Below are 19,064 nucleotides of genomic sequence, written 5' to 3'. Positions count from 1 at the left end.
TGTGTGTGTGTGTGTGCGCGCGCACGTGCGTGCAAGTGCCTAAGTTCAGGGATATTATATGGTACTTTTGAGACATTAAGGGTTTCCATTTTTGTGACTGAAAAGCAGATAAAAGGAAAGAGAATTGATTCCTCTCCTACGAGGCATACGTCTTAGAATCTGCTTCTTCTCATCTCAAAATGAAATACAACGCTCCCGAATGTCGGGAATGGCCCTTGGTGATGCCCTGGAATTTGAGTACGCTGCACGTGGCCATACTGCTTACTTGTAAAGTGTACATATGTCTTGTAAAGTATATATGTGTGCATGGGATCATAAATTATTTTTCTCAGCCAGGGGCACATACATTCAAAGGAGGAAATACTGCCTTAAAATGCTGGTTTCGTTCAAAATATTAATAAAAGTCTCTCCGCACACTGAAAGCACAGACACTAAAGTATCAAACACACAGTTATGAATAGAAGGCACCATGTACACGACTTCTCTCTCTCAACTTGGTACAAAATGCAATTAGAAGCACAATTTACTCTAGGGAGACTCTCACCCCAGGCCTAGACTCCACCAGAAAGTCCTGTGAGAAAGTAACCATCAGGAGGCAGGTGGGAGAAAGAACTTTTGACTCTGTGGCATAGCTCTTAGGAAAGAGGCCACGGTTCTGGGCCTCCATAAAGTGAAAATAGTTATTTTCAATTGTTTTGCAATTAATGAGGTTAAATGAGGACTGTAAAATTTTAGATGGACAGCTAATCAAGTGACTTCTGCTCTGTTCAGCTAGATCAGCAGTTTCACGTCCCTGGGAGGCTCTCTGCTTCTGGAAGCTTCCAGAGGAGAGCTGCTGCTCCTCCAGAAGGCCTGCTGGGGAGAGCCTGTATTAAATCCAGGTGGCAGGGTTCGAGTTTTCTCCAAATGAAAATACTGTAGTAGAAATAGTCCTGGCTTTAGAAAGAAACCTATCTGGTTTCCCATCCCAGCTCTCTGCACATTAGTTGTGTGAACTTGGACAAGGTATTTCACCTCCAAGTCTTTATCACATAACATGAAAACACAACCTGAATTTTATGGCGGTGGTGAGGAATAAATAAAATGGAGTATGCACACAGGACAACATCGAGCGGGTAAAAGGAACTAAATGATAGCTTTTAGAAGACCAAAACCAACACCAAGCCCCCCAAACTTCTCTACTCGCCAAAAGGGTCACTTGCTAGTAAGCTCACAAGTGTCAGGAGAAAATGGCAGCATGGTATGAAACCTTCAGAAGAAGCCAGAGATGACTGTTCCATTGTTGCATGCCCACTTCTGCCTGCTTCAGTCATAGTCTTTGGGCTGGAAGAAACCTTGGTGGGTTAGTCCAATACTGTTCTTTCATAAATGGGGACAAAGGCCCAAAAAGGTTACATCCTTGCCCCTCAAGACTTAAGCCAGTTAGCATCAGGGTCAGTCAGGTCTCCAGGCCTCCTCCCTTCTTGTTTGGACAGATGGATTTTTAGCAGTCTTTGTTTTCCATGCCTCTGGAGTTAATTCTTCCCTTGCTACTCACTGTACTGAAGAAGAGGGTCTCAGCACTAGCTGTGCAATAGCACCCCTGGAGAGCTTTCAGAAAATGTGAAGCCAGATCCTGACCGCCATAGCTTCTGGTTCCATTGGCTGGGGGTTGGCCTCTGGCAGAGGTGTTTTTAAAAAGCTGCCCAGGTGACTCAGGCACAGATCAAAGTTGAAAACTACAACACTAGACCAAAGGAAACACTAGCGCCTATAAGAAGTACTAGAAGGTAGACTCACAGTGCTAGTGGAGGTGACAGCAGCAGAAGTGCCTCCATATGGTCTCACTACGGCTTTTCCACCAACCTGGAAGGATTAGCTGTGGCCAGGGTATCAGCTTCCCGTATGGTCTTCAGGACAGAAAATGGCCAAATCAAGCACGACCTCCACCAGGTTGCCAACAAAGAGACTGACCAGTGCCCATTTGGAAGGTGCTTCCTTTGGAGTGAATCACCCTCATACCCGTATCTGTCACTAGATGGTATTATGGGTTACTACAATCTAGGGCTAAACAAGAAAGGACGGGCCACCCAGCACCGAGGGAATCTCCACTCTCCCCTTTCAGAGAACAAGACGTCTGAAAGAAATCCTTTTAAACAAAATTTTCTTTTGAGGAGAGGCCCTTGCTGCCTTTTATCTGTGAAAGGCTTCCACATAAACTCTTATTAATGAAAAGCATGGGCAAGAGACTAGAGAATTAGGCAACTGGTCTACCAGAAAGTTAAGACTTGCAGCAGCAGCCTTTCAACAGCCTATCCTTTCTCTTTGGGAAACATCACTGCTGTGTCTGTCCTATTAGAGTAAAGGTACCCAGCACTGGTCCTTGGCCCCACAGCAACCCTCTGTTGAGTGGGGAAGCTCTGGCTTAGCTCAACTCCCACTGCACGGAGCCAGGCTGTGCAGGCGTAGAGGAGAGCGTGCCCGTGCGTCCCAGCACAGCCCAGCTCAAGGACGCAGAAAAGTATTTCTCCACTGGGAACTTGGACAAGAAAGGCTGCTTATGTTCGGGGTGCTGCCTCACCCACCAAGGCTGCACATCACATGCTTGAAGAGATTTCTAAGACAGAATTCAAAACTGGAACAGGGCATCTTGCCACGAGGCTATAAATGGCTTATTAGAACCGCTGGCTACTGCTTTGTCATCATCTACCTTGAGAGACCAGGATGGGATTTTTTGTGTGTCAGGCTGTATCTGGGGTTGTTTCTCCCTCTAGGGGATTAAAGGGTGGGTTAGGTAAAAGCCTGGACTAAAATTAGAGTCAATGACTATTAAGGACTCATCTGTGGCTTCAAGAAGGGCCACTTTGCTTTCACGTGATTTATATTTTTACAAAACAGAATCAGAAAGCAGTATTATATTGTGACCTACTCACCAGTTTCAGCATCCATGGGCTACCACGGCATGTGGCAAAGCATCCAAACAGGCCAAACACGACAATAGTGGTGCCAGTTCCGATGAGCACATAGGGAGCATTTGTGGAGTTCTCGGCAATAAGGGAAATATAGGTGCCCAGAGTGAGTTTGCCCCAGACTCCAACGGCCAGCAGGATCACCCCAGTGATCTGAAAAGAAGCAGGAGTGAGAAGTGTGAGACTGCTGCTGAGAGAGGTGAGAATCAACACAGAGCAATGTGGCCGGAATCTGAAGACTCCAGTTTCCGCGAGCAAGCAGGCACTTGCTGTAGGATTCCCTGAAGCAGTGGGAGAGGCCAGAGCCCATGAACTAAAGCCACCACACAATAATGACACTTTGATTTTGGACAACTAGATCTGTCCCTTACACAATCCCATATTCAGGTACCATATCAACTGTAAGTCAAGCCAACACTAAATAACTTAAAAAAAAAAAGCTGCTTAAAAAGTACATCCTAGGGACTTGCCTGGTGGCGCAGTGGTTAAGAATCCTCCTACCAATGCAGGGGACACGGGTTCGAGCCCTGGTCCGGGAAGATCCCACATGCCGCAGGGCAACTAAGCCCGTGCGCCACAACTACTGAGCCTGCACTCTAGACCCCACGAGCCATAACTACTGAGCCCGTGTGCCACAACTACCGAAGCCTGCGCGCCTAGAGCCCATGCTCCGCAACAAGAGAAGCCACCGTAACGAGAAGCCCGCAGACCGCAACGAGGAGTAGCCCCCGCTTGCCACAACTAGAGAAAGCCCACGCGCAGCAACGAAGACCCAACACAGCCATAAATAAGTAAGTAAGTAAGTAAGTAAGTACATCCTAATACAGGTCTGAGAGCCTTTCCGGATCTGGTCTGGGAGCTGCTGCTCAACGCAGAGCTGGGCATGACTCCAGTAAGAACGTCAGCCGCCCTCTTCAATGGCATGTGGGTATATGGAATATTTTAAGGATATCCTACGTGATGTTTTCAAGAACAAGGTGATCTTCTTTGACTATCATGACGAAAATCTCTACAAAAGCAAAATACTGAAACTATTTTTGAATCCCTATTGATGTGCTGCCTTATTTACAATATTTTATTCACTATAAAACAACAGAAGAATCTGAATAGTGCCCGGAATTAGCTGTACTACGATTTGTCAAGTCACGCTGATCGGCCCGAAGGAAATCCCCACAGTGTGTCTGAACCACAGAGCCTTGCATCACTCGGGCCCTTACTTCAGGGCATAGACTTGGGGCCGCGCGCCATGCCTGACTCTCCATCCCCTGCAGGCCACACACCCCAGGAGCCTTAGCTGCTGAAGCCAGTGGCTGACTTTGTGTCTTTAGCTCCCCAGCCCGTCTCTCCCTCAGTTTACCAACAGCTGAGCAGCTCATTCGAACTGACATCCCTCCAGCTGCCACCACTTCTGACATCTTATGAGGCTCGAAAAAAGCTTGGATGTCCAAGGAAGCCCTTCCCCAGTTTCTCCCACCCTATCCCCCGATGCCCCACACCAAATGCCTCAGCTCCCTGTGCAGCCTGCCCATTCGAGTGAGGAGGCAAATAAAAAAGAACAAAATAATGCCATTTGCAGCAACATGGATGGACCTAGAGATGATCATACTGAGTGAAGTAAGTCAGACAAAGAAAGACAAATATCATATGATATCACTTATATGTGGAATCTAAAGATGACACAAATGAACTTATTTACAAAACAGAAACAGACTGACAGATATAGAAAGCAAACTTATGATACCAAAGGGGAAAATGGGGGATAAATTAGGAGTTTGGGATTAACAAATACACACCACTATATATAAAATAAACAACCAGGACCTACTGTATAACACAGGGAACTATATTCAATTATCTTGTAATAACCAATAATGGAAGAGAATGTAAGAAAATGATTTATTTATTTATATATATGTAAAAAAAAAAAAATGAGGAGGCAAGATGAGAAACTGGTGAAAACCTGTATGACACAAATCAATACCCGCCTCTCCAAGGTTTCCCCTGTCAGTCAACAAACACACTGTTCCTTAATGTCCGTACGTGAACACATACCACTACACGAGGAAGCAAATGGCTGGGCCAATGGAGATGCCTAGGAGCTTCTCTCTGTACACTTCCTTCTGCAGTTTGGAGCCATCAAGCTCCACCATCAGATTGTTTCTCTGTGCAGGAATAAGAACAGACCCTCCACCTTTCCCCATATCAGCCGAGAGTGGGCTCCACCGGTTTGGGGGATGGGATCAGTGGAGGCAACAAGAGCTTCGTGAAACTCCCCTACCCCCATCCCGATAGCCTCCCTACTTTGGAGAACCATCACCGTGAAAGACAGAATTAAAAGCTTTAAAGTAGAAAAAGGTCGAGGAACTTGTGCTACTTTTACAAGGCAAAGGTGAAGGAATGTGATGCAATCTTGAGGAGAAAGTGTTTGACACTAATATTTGGGAGAAAGTGGCCCAGTGGAGGTCTACCGCCTTTGAAAAGTCAAAATGGGCATGGCCTTAGTGAGTTAGGAAAACCAAGAATGCATTTGTTGCCAAGAGTTCCAAGTCCTGTACTGACACCTGGTGGTTGCTAAAGAAAGTACCTTCCTTGAACACCTCTGCCATACTCCTCCAAATGGAAACAAAATGCTTTTCCTCCACTAAAATCAAAATTTAAGATTCAACTCTCTACTCACTAGGGTAAGAATGCAGTGAACATTAGGTAGAAAGGACAGCGCTTGAGCTATCTTTTATTACTCAACGCTTAGCACAGTGCCGGGCACAGAGTAAATGCTTAATATTCATTGACAAATACATTTCATTCCTCTGGGTCTTAGACCTCTATTTTATAAGACAGGGTCTTTCACATGCCAAATACTTACAAAACTTCTCCATCAGGTAAATACTGAGAGGTAACTTAACACGAAACCAAACAGAGTCTTTCTCCCCTACTTCCCTCTCTGGCATTAACTGCCTAAAGCTGTAAATATTACAATGTAAGTGTACTGAACAAAACCAAAAAATTTAGTGAAACTACTCACTGTTTAGGCTGAATATGTATCATCCAGACACCTGCAATTTCATATGATTGCCCCCAAAGATTCAGTAACCTTTCGGACATACACTGAGTAGCTGCATTCTATACTCTACTATTGTCAGTCATTATTGGAACACAATGGCTTTAATGAAAGTGTCTATTACTCACCAAGTATGAGTCTGATATTATATTTCTGTCACCAGTGATTTCATGAAGTTCACTTACTACCCTAACAAAGATTATATGCAGTATGTCAAAGTTAACACAAATCCTGCTTTTAAGGCAAACAATATTAACATTTTTATTCCTTTTCTTTCAAAAAATAATTTCTGCAAATGCAGTCATTGCTTTGTGTATAAAACCTCTCCTCATGGAAAGTACAAAGCCTATGATGTCAACTTGTTAGAATGTTCATATAATGTAAATTACACAAATATTCTTGGGTTTTTTTTTTGCAAAAAGACTATTTTTGCAGACCTCCAAGGGTGCCTCTTAAAGATTGCCAGTGGGTGCAAACAAACACAACTTTGTGGGCACCATATTGCTTGGGAAAAAAGCCACCCAATGTTTTGACCTTGACCAACTCAGACATCCTCTAAGGAACTCCTCCTCTGAATGAGGTAGAGACTGGGATAGACCAGCCCCTTCCAGCACCTGTGTGCCAGGAATCTAAAAACCAGCCAGAGAGGAAAGTCCTTCTCCAGTGTTGCTCTTCTTCTACTCAAACATTCCCAATGGGCCAGCTCTGTGTTTGGAAGCCTGAACTCCACAGAGGCAAGTCCTTCTGCACAGCCCAGACCCACCTCCTTAGCCTCATCTTCCTCACTAGTCTTTGTCAACTCTATGTACTTCCAGGAAAACGGAGTTGTCCTCTGTGTGCTTCCTGTACTTTACTGCTTCTCAACCTTTGCTCGTGATGATCCTCTGACCTAGAACCCTTACCCTTCCTATCACTACCTGTCTACATCCTAAACTCTTAGGGTACCCTGGACGCCCTCCTCCCAGCCTCCTTAAACAGAACTTACTTGGAAATATGCCATCATCATGCTGCGCCCCATCCCCCTCCCATGCACGTCCAGGACCGCGAGCCCCTCAAAAGCAGGAGCTCTGGGCTTTGTGTACAGTCAATGCCCAGTACATGTCTGCTGCATGAATGAACCAGCACCTGATTGTAGAGTTAAAGGGGGAGAAGTTTCATGTTAGCCATCCACCTGCTATACCCTCTGGACATCTCTGAGGAAATGGTAGAATGCCCATCTGAGCAGGCATCATAATCTGGGGGAAATAACAGTGCTAAGGAGAAAGAAGAAGAAAATAAACAGAAGGGAGGAAAAGGTTGGGCCACAGTGCACCCTGAAGTGAGGAAAGCCATATTTCGTGGTGGTACTGGTGGTGGACTTGGGGTGAGTCTTGGAAGAAATTGCCAGGCAGTTGGAGGAAAAAAACTACAAGCAAAGGGCTAAAGAGCCACAAAACACAATAAACAAGTACTTATTCACATTTTTCCCACTATAATAATGCTTCCTACCAAGGATAAGAAACATACAAAGACAAGCCAAAGACAAAAGTCATTGTGGTCTGCAGGATTTTTTTTCTTGGTTCCTGTTAACACACACAGCAACACTCACCCCTACATGTGCCTTGATGAGCCCCCACAGAGTGCAAAGTAAAGGACAGGTTCTCTTGACCTCTCTCTTCTGCTCTGGGGTGCGATGAATGAGTGGGGTTCAGAGCTCGCCAAAGCAATTTTGCATCTCAGATCTTCAGAGACCTCAAATTCCGAAATCAAGCAGTGTGTCACCGATTTTGGCTTTCTCATGGAAGTTTTGCTTCCTTCTCAGAAGAACCAGTTAGCAAGCAGCCAACAGTGTGGCCAAGGAGGGGACAGATCAGAGCCCGTAGATAAACCACGCAAGTGGCCTGGTGAAGACCCTGCCACCTTACAGGCTCCCACCTCAACCACAAGCCAGGAGGGCAGGCCTGGCGCCCACCAGCAGCAGCCAGGCTAAGTATCTTGGTCTCTTTTAACTCCCAGCATCTCATGGTGGCTTGACATTTTCTGCATGCTTGCAACACAGCTCGAAATATATGGAGAGCAGAGTACCTCTGGCTACTACTAATTTAGGCTTGGTGAGGAGGCTGAAAAAACTAGAATCAGAGCTAGAAAAGGTTTAGTGTGATTGTTCACATTACTTGAAAATTACACTGAAAGAAAACTACAGGTGGGGTTGCCACTGTACCAAAGTGTGTCTGAAATGCTCTGGAAGAGACTGAGGTTTATGTTCATCCTGAAGTAGATACAGGAGGAGCAGGTAGCAAAGAGAAATGAGTCTCCTTGCCCCTGCCAGGTCAGCACCACAAATGCTGGGAAGTCTCCCTCCTGTCCTTACAGCTTCCTGATCCTCGGAGAGGAGCCAGGGATATAGCACTTCCGTCCTTCTCACACGCCCAGAGGCGTTTTCTTGTTCCTTTGTTTATTTATTTATAAAATTTTTATTGGGGTATAGTTGATTTACAATGTTGTGTTAGTTTCAGGTGTACAGCAAAGTGAATCACTTATACATATACATATAGCCACTCCTTTTTAAGATTCTTTTCCCATATAGGCCATTACAGAGTATGAGTAGAGTTCCCTGTGCCATACAGTAGGACCTTATTAGATATCTATTTTCTATATACTAGTGTGTATGTGTCAATCCCCATCTCCCAATTTATACAACTCCCCTACCCCTTACCCCGCCCCCATAACCATAAGTTTGTTTGCTACACCTGTAACTCTATTTCTCTTTTGTAGATAAGTTCATTTGTAGCCTTTTCTTAAAATCTAATTTTATTATTTTTTTATACAGCAGGTTCTTATTATCCATTTTATACACATCAGTGTATACATGTCAATCCCAATCGCCCAATTCATCCCACCACCACCACCACCCCCCCGCCGCTTTCCCCCCTTGGTGTCCATACATTTGTTCTCTACACCTGTGTCTCTATTTCTGCCCCGCAAACCGGTTCATCTGTACCATTTTTCTAGATTCCACATATATGCGTTAATATACGATATTTGTTTTTCTCTTTCTGACTTACTTCACTCCGTATGACAGACTCAACAAATGACCCAATTTTGTTCCTTTTTAATGGCTGAGTAATATTCCATTGTATATATGTGCCATATCTCCTTTATCCATTCATCTGTCGATGGACACTTAGGTTGCTCCCATGTCCTGGCTATTGTAAATAGAGCTGCAATGAACATTGTGGTACATGACTCTTTTTGAATTATGGTTTTCTCAGGGTGTATGCCCAGTAGTGGGATTGCTGGGTCGTATGGTAGTTCTATTTTTAGTTTTTTAAGGAACCTCCATACTGTTCTCCATAGTGGCTGTATCACTTTAAATTCCCACCAACAGTGCAAGAGGCTTCCCTTTTCTCCACACCCTCTCCAGCATTTATTCTTTGTAGATTTTTTGATGATGGCCATTCTGACCGGTGTGAGGTGATACCTCATTGTAGTTTTGATTTGCATTTCTCTAATGATTAGTGATGTTGAGCATCCTTTCATGTGTTTGTTGGCAATCTGTATATCTTCTTTGGAGAAATGTCTATTTAGGTCTTCTGCCCATTTTTGGATTGGGTTGTTTGTTTTTTTGATATTGAGCTGCATGAGCTGCTTGTAAATTTTGGAGATTAATCCTTTGTCAGTTGCTTCCTTTGCAAATATGTTCTCCCATTCTGAGGGTTGTCTTTTTGTCTTGTTTATGGTTTCCTTTGCTGTGCAAAACCTTTTAAGTTTCATTAGGTCCCATTTGTTTATTTTTGTTTTTATTTCCATTTCTCTAGCAGGTGGGTCAAAAAGGATCTTGCTGTGATTTATGTCAAAGAGTGTTCTTCCTATGTTTTCCTCTAAGAGTTTTATAGTGTCCAGTGTTACATTTAGGTCTTTAATCCATTTTGAGTTTATTTTTGTGTATGGTGTTAGGGAGTGTTCTAATTTCATTCTTTTACATGTAGCTGTCCAGTTTTCCCAGCACAATGTATTGAAGAGACTGTCTTTTCTCCATTGTGTATCCTTGCCTCCTTTGTCATAGATTAGTTGACCATAGGTGCGTGGGTTTATTTCTGGGCTTTCTGTCCTGGTCCATTGATCTATATTTCTGTTTTTGTGATTACTGTAGCTTTGTAATATAGTTTGAAGTCAGGGAGCCTGATTCCTCCAGCTCCGTTTTTTTCCCTCAAGATGGCTTTGTCTATTCGGGGTCTTTTGTGTCTCCATACAAATTTTAAGATTTTTTGCTCTAGTTCTGTAAACAATGCCATTGGTAATTTGATAGGGATTGCATTGAATCTGTAGATTGTTTTGGGGAGTATAGTCATTTTCATAATATTGATTCTTCCAATCCAAGAACATGGTATATCTCTCCATCTGTTTGTGTCACCTTTGATTTCTTTCATCAGTGTCTTATAGTTTTCCGAGTACAGGTTTTTACCTCCTTAGGTAGGTTTATTACTAGGTATTTTATTCTTTTGGTTGCAATGGTGAATGGGATGGTTTCCTTAATTTCTCTTTCTGATCTTTCGTTGTTAGTGTATAAGAATACAAGAGATTTCTGTGTATTAATTTTGTATCCTGCAGCTTTACCAAATTCATTGATTAGCTCTAGTAGTTTTCTGGTGGCATCTTTAGGATTCTCTATATATAGTATCATGTCCTCTGCAAGCAGTGATAGTTTCACTTCTTCTGTTCCAATTTGTGTTCCATTTATTTCTTTTTCTTCTCTGATTGCCATGGCTAGGACTTTCAAAACTATGTTGAATAATAGTGGCGACAGTGGACATCCTTGTCTTTCTTGTGCCTGATCTTAGAGGAAATGCTTTCAGTTTTGCACCATTGAGAATGATGTTTGCTGTGGGTTTGTCGTATATGGCCTTTATTATGTTGAGGTAGGTTCCCTCTATGCTCACTTTCTGTAGAGTTTTTATCATACATAGGTGTTGAATTTTGTCAAAAGCTTTTTCTGCATCTACTGAGATGATCATATGGTTTTTATTCTTCAATTTGTTAATATGGTGTATCACATTGATTGATTTGCGTATATTGAAGAATCCTTGCATCCCTGGGATAAATCCCACTTGATCATGGTGTATGACCTTTTAATGAGTTGTTGGATTCTGCTTGCTAGTATTTTGTTGAGGATTTTTGCATCTATATTCATCAGTGATACTGGTCTGTAATTTTCTTTTTTTGTAGTATCTTTGTCTGGTTTTGGTACCAGGGTGATGGTGGCCTCATAGAATGAGTTTGGGAGTGTTCCTTCCTCTGCAATTTTTTGGAAGAGTTTGAGAAGGATGGGCGTTAGCTCTTCTCTAAATGCTTGATAGAATTCACCTGTGAAGCCCTCTGGTCCTGGACTTTTGTTTGTTGGAAGATTTTTAATCACAGTTTCAATTTCATTACTTGTGATTGGTCTGTTCATATTTTCTATTTCTTCCTGGGTCAGTCTTGGAAGGTTATACCTTTCAAAGAATTTGTCCATTTCTTCCAGGTTGTCCACTTTATTGGCACAGAGTTGCTTGTAGTAGTCTCTTATGATGCTTTGTATTTCTGTGGTGTCCATTGTAACTTCTCCATTTTCATTTCTAATTTTTTGATTTGAGTGCTCTTCTTCTTTTTCTTGATTAAGTCTAGATAAAGGTTTATCAATTTTGTTTATCTACTCAAAGAACCAGCTTTTAGTTTTATTGATCTTTGCTACTGTTTTCTTTGTTTCTATTTCATTTATTTCTGCTCTGATCTTTACTATTTCTTTCCTTCTACGAACTTTGGGTTTTGTTTGTTCTTCTTTCTCTAGTTCCTTTAGGTGTAAGGTTAGATTGTTTATTTGAGATTTTTCTTATTTCTTGTGGTAGGATTTTATTGCTATAAACTTCCCTCTTAGAACTGCTTTTGCTGCATCCCATAGGTTTTGGATCGTCATGTTTTCGTTGTCACTTGTCTCTAGGTATTTTTTGATTTCCTCTTTGATTTCTTCAATGATCTCTTGGTTATTTAGTAACGTATTGTTTGGCCTCCACGTGTTTGTGTTTTTTACGGTTTTTTTTCCCTGTAATTTATTTCTAATCTCATAGCGTGGTGGTCAGAATATGATTTCAATTTTCTTAAATTTACTGAGGCTTGATTTGTGACCCAAAATGTGATCTATCCTGGACAATGTTCTGTGTGCACTTGAGACGCAAGTGTAATCTGCTGTTTTCGGATGCAATGTCCTATAAATATCAATTAAATCTATCTGGTCTATTGTGTCATTTAAAGCTTATGTTTCCTTATTAATTTTCTGTCTGGATGATCTGTCCATTGGTGTAAGTGAGGTGTTAAAGTCCCCCACTATGATTGTGTTACTGTTGATTTCCTCTTTTATAGCTGTTAGCATCTGCCTTATGTACTGAGGTGCTCCTATGTTGGGTGCATATATATTTATAATTGTTATATCTTCTTCTTGGATTGATCCCTTGATCAAGCTATATGAGATAGAAAACACAGGATCTAAAACCAGCTGAAAGGAACATGCAGAAAAAACTGTAGGCAGAAATCTCAGCTGGACAGCCATTTTAGGTGAAAGCTACAATTCAATTATCCTAGAGGTTTACAGGTTAATTCACTCTCAGCAACTACACTGAGATATTGAGAAACGTTCTTCCCCCATTCCAGATGATTCTATAACTCAGGAAAAAATGCCCGACACAGAAACTCTATGCACATCATCAATAATTAAAATACAGGCCCTTGGAAGTTAGATTCTAAGAGGAAAAGCAGCCGACAGACTATGCTTTCAGCTCATTCTTACATGAGCGTGTGTGCTGAGATGACGGCAGGGGAGAGCCAGTCTTTGCAGTGTTCTGACCTGATTTTAGAGAGATGGATAAAGCAACCAGAAGGCAGAGAAATCAGCAGCTTCCATAATCTCATGGTCTTCTCTTTAAACTTGAAGAAGTAACAGTGTGAATCTGTCATATTTACAACTTAAGATTTTATTATGAATTGTTTGTGTAAATGCTTAATGTTTTAAAATAGACTAAGAACCAGGATTTATTGGGGTTTTTCAGTGGGCTTGAGAACTCCAGATGAGTGGCGGAAAGGGATTCAGCATATTTAAAAGGCAGGTGAATGGAAGAGCGCTGGGCTGGGGGCTAGAATACCAGCGTTTCAGTTGTAGTTTTGTCATTAATAAGCTGTGTGACTTTGGGCAGATCACCTAACCTTTCTGGGCTTCAGTTCCCCCTTCAGTAAGATCAGGAGGTGGAAAAACCTGATTTCCAGTGCTTCCTCCAGCAACGACATTCTGATAGAACAAATCTGAATTTCAAACTTGACATGCTTATTCCCTCTGAAATATATTTATAGATGTGCCATTGGGCAAATAAGCACCAGGAAGTTTATTAGATCCTCCCTGTGACTGACAAACTGTCAGCAGTGGGAATAGGAAAGTCAGCTCATTTCTGGACTCGAGACCACTGTTCTGCCAGCTTTCCAAGGTGACAAGTGGTTGCCGGGAAAGAGAAAGGGGGTCATGCATTGTACTTGTACCCAGACATCTAAAAATACATAAGCTCACTGGCATATCAACAAGCTTTACTTTTTATATGAAGATGACACTGTCATCTTAAGAGCAGTAAGACATATGCTTTGCGCTGTTTTTTCTAGGCAAGTATGTTAGCCAATTCAACCCTTTTGCTCTGTCATTTTTATGTCTATATGTGCGTGGGTGCATGTGTATATGTGCAGAAGAGGACACACATTCCATGGCGGGGAGGTTAGTGGTATCATTAAAAAGATTTGGGGAAGTTGAGAAGAGGAAGAGAGAGTATTGAGATGCTCTTAAATGCTGACTTCTTAAAACTGAGCTTGAGAACCAACAGGAAACCCAAAGACCATCTGGTCCAGGTTCTGTTTTCTGTTGTGTTTGAGGCGAGAAAAAGCCACAGAGGTAACAGGTTCAGAAGGCAGTTGTGGATGTGGGACTGGAGTTCGGGAGCAAGTCTGAGCTGCAGGCGAGGACTGAGGCCAGAAGTGACAGCAAGGGTGGACCATGTCTCAGGAAGCGGAAGCAGAGAACAGTGGGAAGGATGAGGGCTAGAGCTTGAGGCAGGTGGTCACTACAATGCGGGAGGACGATGCTGGAAAACGGGAACAGTGAGGAGACACAGAACAGAGTGGACACATCTGTGAAGGTAGCAGCCAATAGAAGAAGTAAAAGACATGGAAGAAAGATATTTTTTTCTCCTCTAAAGAGAAAACAAAGGGAAACAAAACACCAGCACAGTTCCCTGACCCCAGGTGCGCCCATGAGCAGACATGGCACTCTTTATTTATGTACCCAGTAAAGCCTGCTGAGATTTTGTGTTTAAATATCATTTCATCCTATAGCCAATTCACAGAATTCAAGTTCCAGGAGCTAGGTGATGAGCCTGGAGTGATGTGTCACAAATGCTAGGTTCTATTTGGATTTTATCAGTGACCATATGGCCAGGGTCTGAAGTGCAGATTGTCTTACAGATCAGAGATGCTTGTGAAATATGAAAAGGGATTTGAACAGCAACATGAAAAGTCAGGAATTCCAGCTCTGGCTGTGGACTCATCAAAGGCTCTTCTTCACTTGTGTAGTGAAGCAGCTGATCATTTCACACGAAATGGCTGCAGGAATGTTGTCAGTCCAGCAAACAATGCTTCCTTCTCCCAGATGTCTTAAATATGCCTCCACCATCTTGAACCAGTCATGTTGCCTTAGTTCTTCATCTGTGAAATGACTGGGCTGACCCCAGTGATGTCTACAGGAGTCCTTCCCAGCTAAAGTTTTACATGTTTCTTTGAGTTGCCCAGAGGTCCTCAGAGGGGCCAAGATCAAGCCCAACTGTTAGCTAGGGTGCAGACCACACTGGTCAATAGCTTTTACCAGGGGCCAGTGCTGGCTGGGCTTTGTGCTCAGCCTGGGGGAGTCGAGCTGGGGAGTGGCTCGTGCAGGTGGCTGGCTGGAGACCAAATCATCTCTAATGTCCTAGAGGCCCAGGAAGTGATGGAAATGGATCAATATGGTGACAGTACTTTCTGAATTAAAAACTGGGTCTGAACACGGTAGAGACATCTGAAATAGGCCTATCACAGAAAATCAGGGCTGCACAGCTACTAAAATCATAATAAAGACCACTTTATCAAAATATAGCCTTTTACTACTTGAAAAACTCAACCCCTTCAAATGCAGCCTAAGCAGTTCCACCTTATACTTAATTCCATTATTCAACAAAGGGTCACAGGAAATTTCCAAACATGTTATTAGGGCCTCTGACTATCCCACTAGGAAATGAGAAAGAATGGGCAGCCCTGAATGAGTTTCACATTTCCTGGATATTATTCTAAAAGATTCTGGACTTTAGGTCTCCTTCCTCTTAAACAAATCCCTAAAGAAAGGCCCCAGAATTAAAAAAAAAAAAAATCCCTCCATGTTTATTAGCACATTGAGAAACATTCTATTATATCAGGGAGAAATTTTAAGGGCAGCTTTTCCTGAGCCTCTTGGCATTGCTTTTCATTTGTAAGTATTGTTGAGTTCTCCTTGAAAATGTTTGAAACAGGACTTAGGTTTTGACTTACACTGGTAGAAAGCGTCTTACTCTGACTTCCGGTCTCCAGGAGCGTGTAAAAGGAAGAAGTGAGCAAACCAGACGTTAAGACTGTCTGGATGTAGTTCACACCTCTGGTTTCACTGATGACCCAAGATATTTAAATAGACGGCATAAAGGTGAACGCCTATTAGGAAATGGGGCCAGCAAAGCCACTTACAAGGAGATTTATGTACTTAGAAATCAGGATCGGCTGTAGTGGCTAAAGTGAGAGAAGCTCAATGTTTGGGGGATTCCCTCTATGGCACACCTCCTCCGTGGAACCCCCAAGTTGATCTCACTCATATTTAAAATCCACTGGACCAGTTCACACACACAAAGGCGGATGAGTGGCAGGAGCCCCAAGCCTTAGCCTCCTTAACAGGGGCCGACCAACTGAAGGAAGAGCTGTGGGCAGAAACCACTTCCCTTACTTCCATTCCTCAGATGACCTAAGACTGGATCAGCGCTCTGAAAAGATGGATCAAATTCCACGCTAATAAGAAAAGATATTTTAAGAGAAGTTCAAGTCAGGGTAAGCTTATAAACAAGAGCTACAACTCTATTACTGATGCACGTTGACAGACAGTTTGCGCTGACCACGCGTTAATCTTGCCCTGTATTGTTAATTGTGTGTCCATCAAGATTTGAAGGGTCTTGTGGGAGGAAATAAGGTCCTTTACTTCCTTTGTCTCCACCAAAGCCTCACCCACATCCTGTGCCTGATTTTCCCAGGCAACATGTCATTCAGACATTCTGTCCTGACACCCGTTTAAGTAGAATCAGCGCTTGTCTGACTATGAGCCCCAATTTTTCATTTGAAAGCCAGTCATTGTGCCTAGGGTGAGCACACAGTGGGAGCTCAGTAGACGCACAGTGGACCTGAGTGGTGATCGCTTCTTTAAAGTCAGCTCCCTTACAGTGGCCGTGGCCTTGGGAGTTACTGGATGGGAATGAACCTGGATAAACTAGTCCTAACAATGACTCCATAAACATGACCTGGAATGCCAATCTGACAGAGCAGCACATGTCTCTCTCAGGATTATGCTGTTGAACAGATTTAGCTTTCTAGGAGTTCCATTATTTTCAAAAGGGAAAATGTTCTTTGCATAATTTCTATAGGGGATCATCATCTTCAAAACACCTACATATATACATATACCTTATACATACATGTGTAAAGGAAACAGAAGCTGGAACTCAGACGGTGAAGAAATCCCTGAAAGCTGGTGCTCTGTCTGGCTACGTGTTGATGGGGGATGAGGGGGTGGGGTGTTTGGAGGAACTCATGCCTCTTTGCAGGTGAAATTGGAGCTGATAAGACATCATGCCAGAGGACCTATTATTAAATGAGTAAAAAAATAATCTGTGGAAGAAACATGCATGCGGTATTCAATAATAAGATTCTTACATGAACAGTGAGATGGTGTTGTCCTTTCAGTGGTCCTAACTTTCTCCTGAGATGATTCATGGGGGGAAAAAACCCACTTCTATTAGTGATTTAATTAACTTTCAACATTCAAATATCTACACTGCACACATATGTGACACTGCCACCAAATAAGACACACAGGGAAACTTCAGAAGTCTAATATTGGCAGGGTATTGTGGGGAAAAAATATTAACTTTAGGTAACACGTGTTCTTGGCCAAATAAACAAAAACAAAATAGTCATTTCAGAGAAGCACAAAGAAGACACTTTGCCATCTCTACCACTATTACTCAGGCTAAGCCGCCATCTCTGTCATCTCTCTCTGCCTCCACCTTTGACCCCACGCTCTCTTCTCAACCCAGCAGTCAGGGCGATCCGGTCAAACATATGTCCAATAATAGTACTCCTTTGCTCAAAACTCTTCCGCACATTCCCTCTTTCAGACCAAAGCCAATGTTCTCGCGCTGGCCTGCAAGGCCCTACTTGACCTGCACCCCTTGTTAGTTCTTCTGATGGGCCCTCCACTGGCTCCCCTCGTGCTTACCAGGCTCCAGCTTCACAGGCCTCTTTGCAGCCCCCCAACCACTCTTGGCCTGGTTTCTGCCTCAGGGACTTTGCACTTGCTCTTCCCTCTGCCCGGACTTCAAAGATCTCTCATTTCTTCAAGTCTCTGCTCCTCCATGGGCCCTTCCCTGATGACCCTCTTTAAAACTTGAGCCCTGCCCCTCCAGCATTCCTTACTCCCTCCCTTCCCTGCTTTATTTTTCTCCACTGCACTTATCACCTTCGAACACTATTTAATTTACTTTCCTTTTTTTTTTTTTGGCTGCAACACGTGGCATGTGGGATCTTAGTTCCCTGACCAGGGATCAAACCCATGTCCCCCTGCAGTGGAAGCATGGAGTCTTAACTGTTGGACCTCCAGGGAAGTCCCTTAATTTACTTTCTTAGTCTGTCTCCCAAAAATGAATGTAAGCTCTGCGAGGTGGAGAATTTGGCCTGTTTTACTGATGTAGCCTCAGAGCCAAGACAAATGCCCACACATAGTAGGTGCTCAGTAAATAGTTGTTAAGTGATTGAGTACCAGATGACAGGCAGGTGAGCAAGGGTGAGCTTCAGAGGCCATGAGATCCATCAGCACCAGCGCTGCACTAAGGAAGCCAAATGGTGGACTTGACTCTTACAAGGCCCAGGCAGTTGCACTGAGATAAAAACCTAGTCTTTGGCCAATTCGCTTCTTATCCAGCACATTGCTTCATAAAGTGTCTGCTTTTGACCACAAGGGGGACTAAATGCGAAAGGATGGAATAGTTCCATCTAATCCATCACCGCTAAAGGAAACGTAATTCGAAGCTCTAACATCCTGTAACTCCATGAGGTCTATAATTGATGGTTAGGAGTTGAGAGAATGAGCAGTGCTTATACCAGCAAGATTTTTCTCTCTTTTAAAAAAATGTACTACGGCAGGGGGCGGGGGCAGGGGGCGCTTACTATGTGCTAGGCACGATGTTAAGTGCTTTAATGCTTTGTCTAGCTCAATCCTCCTAATCAGCCTATGAAACTTGCCTGAGGTCATCACCACTAAGCGGCAGAATAGGTACTCAAAGCCCTAGCCCTCAACCACCGCCTTGGTTTCTGGCATGGATGCCAGCTGGATTCTCAACCCTGAGAAGCTGGCTGCCGCAATTAAAAACTAAAATCTGCAGGCATGGTCTCTAATTTATTTATCTAAAAATGCTATCCATTATTTCTCCCGTTTCCAGCATGAAAATCTATAGAAATGGACACATGTTCTGCTCCAAGCAACAGCTTGATACTTTAAGAACCAGGAATGAGAATAAATATTCTGATGTATATATTGGGATGGGCCAGAAGTGTTAACTATCACAAACGTCCGACACAAGTCTACAAGAGGACCAATCTGAAGAATCAGTAAAGCCTGACATGCAAACAGAAAACTGTAGCATGTTCTGGGGAAAGTTTAGGCAGCTAAGGAACTCTGGGTTTGGCCCTGAGAA

At 43.0% G+C, this 19,064-nt stretch overlaps 1 protein-coding gene across 1 annotated transcript in view; it reads right to left on the bottom strand.

The window, feature by feature from the left end:
- The window catches only part of TSPAN7 (tetraspanin 7), a 134,826-nt gene that overhangs the window by 22,997 nt on the left and 92,765 nt on the right, over positions 1 to 19,064 (bottom strand). Inside the window, exon 2 of the mRNA XM_061177906.1 lies at positions 2,913 to 3,101. Coding sequence (XP_061033889.1) covers positions 2,913 to 3,101 — 189 coding nt within the window. The remainder of the gene's footprint in view (positions 1 to 2,912; positions 3,102 to 19,064) is intronic.

This window comes from Eubalaena glacialis, chromosome X (genome assembly GCF_028564815.1).
Source record: "Eubalaena glacialis isolate mEubGla1 chromosome X, mEubGla1.1.hap2.+ XY, whole genome shotgun sequence".
NCBI classification, from domain to species: domain Eukaryota; kingdom Metazoa; phylum Chordata; class Mammalia; order Artiodactyla; family Balaenidae; genus Eubalaena; species Eubalaena glacialis.
Note: the sequence above shows the minus strand (reverse complement) of the source record. Positions and strands in the feature narration are given on the sequence as shown.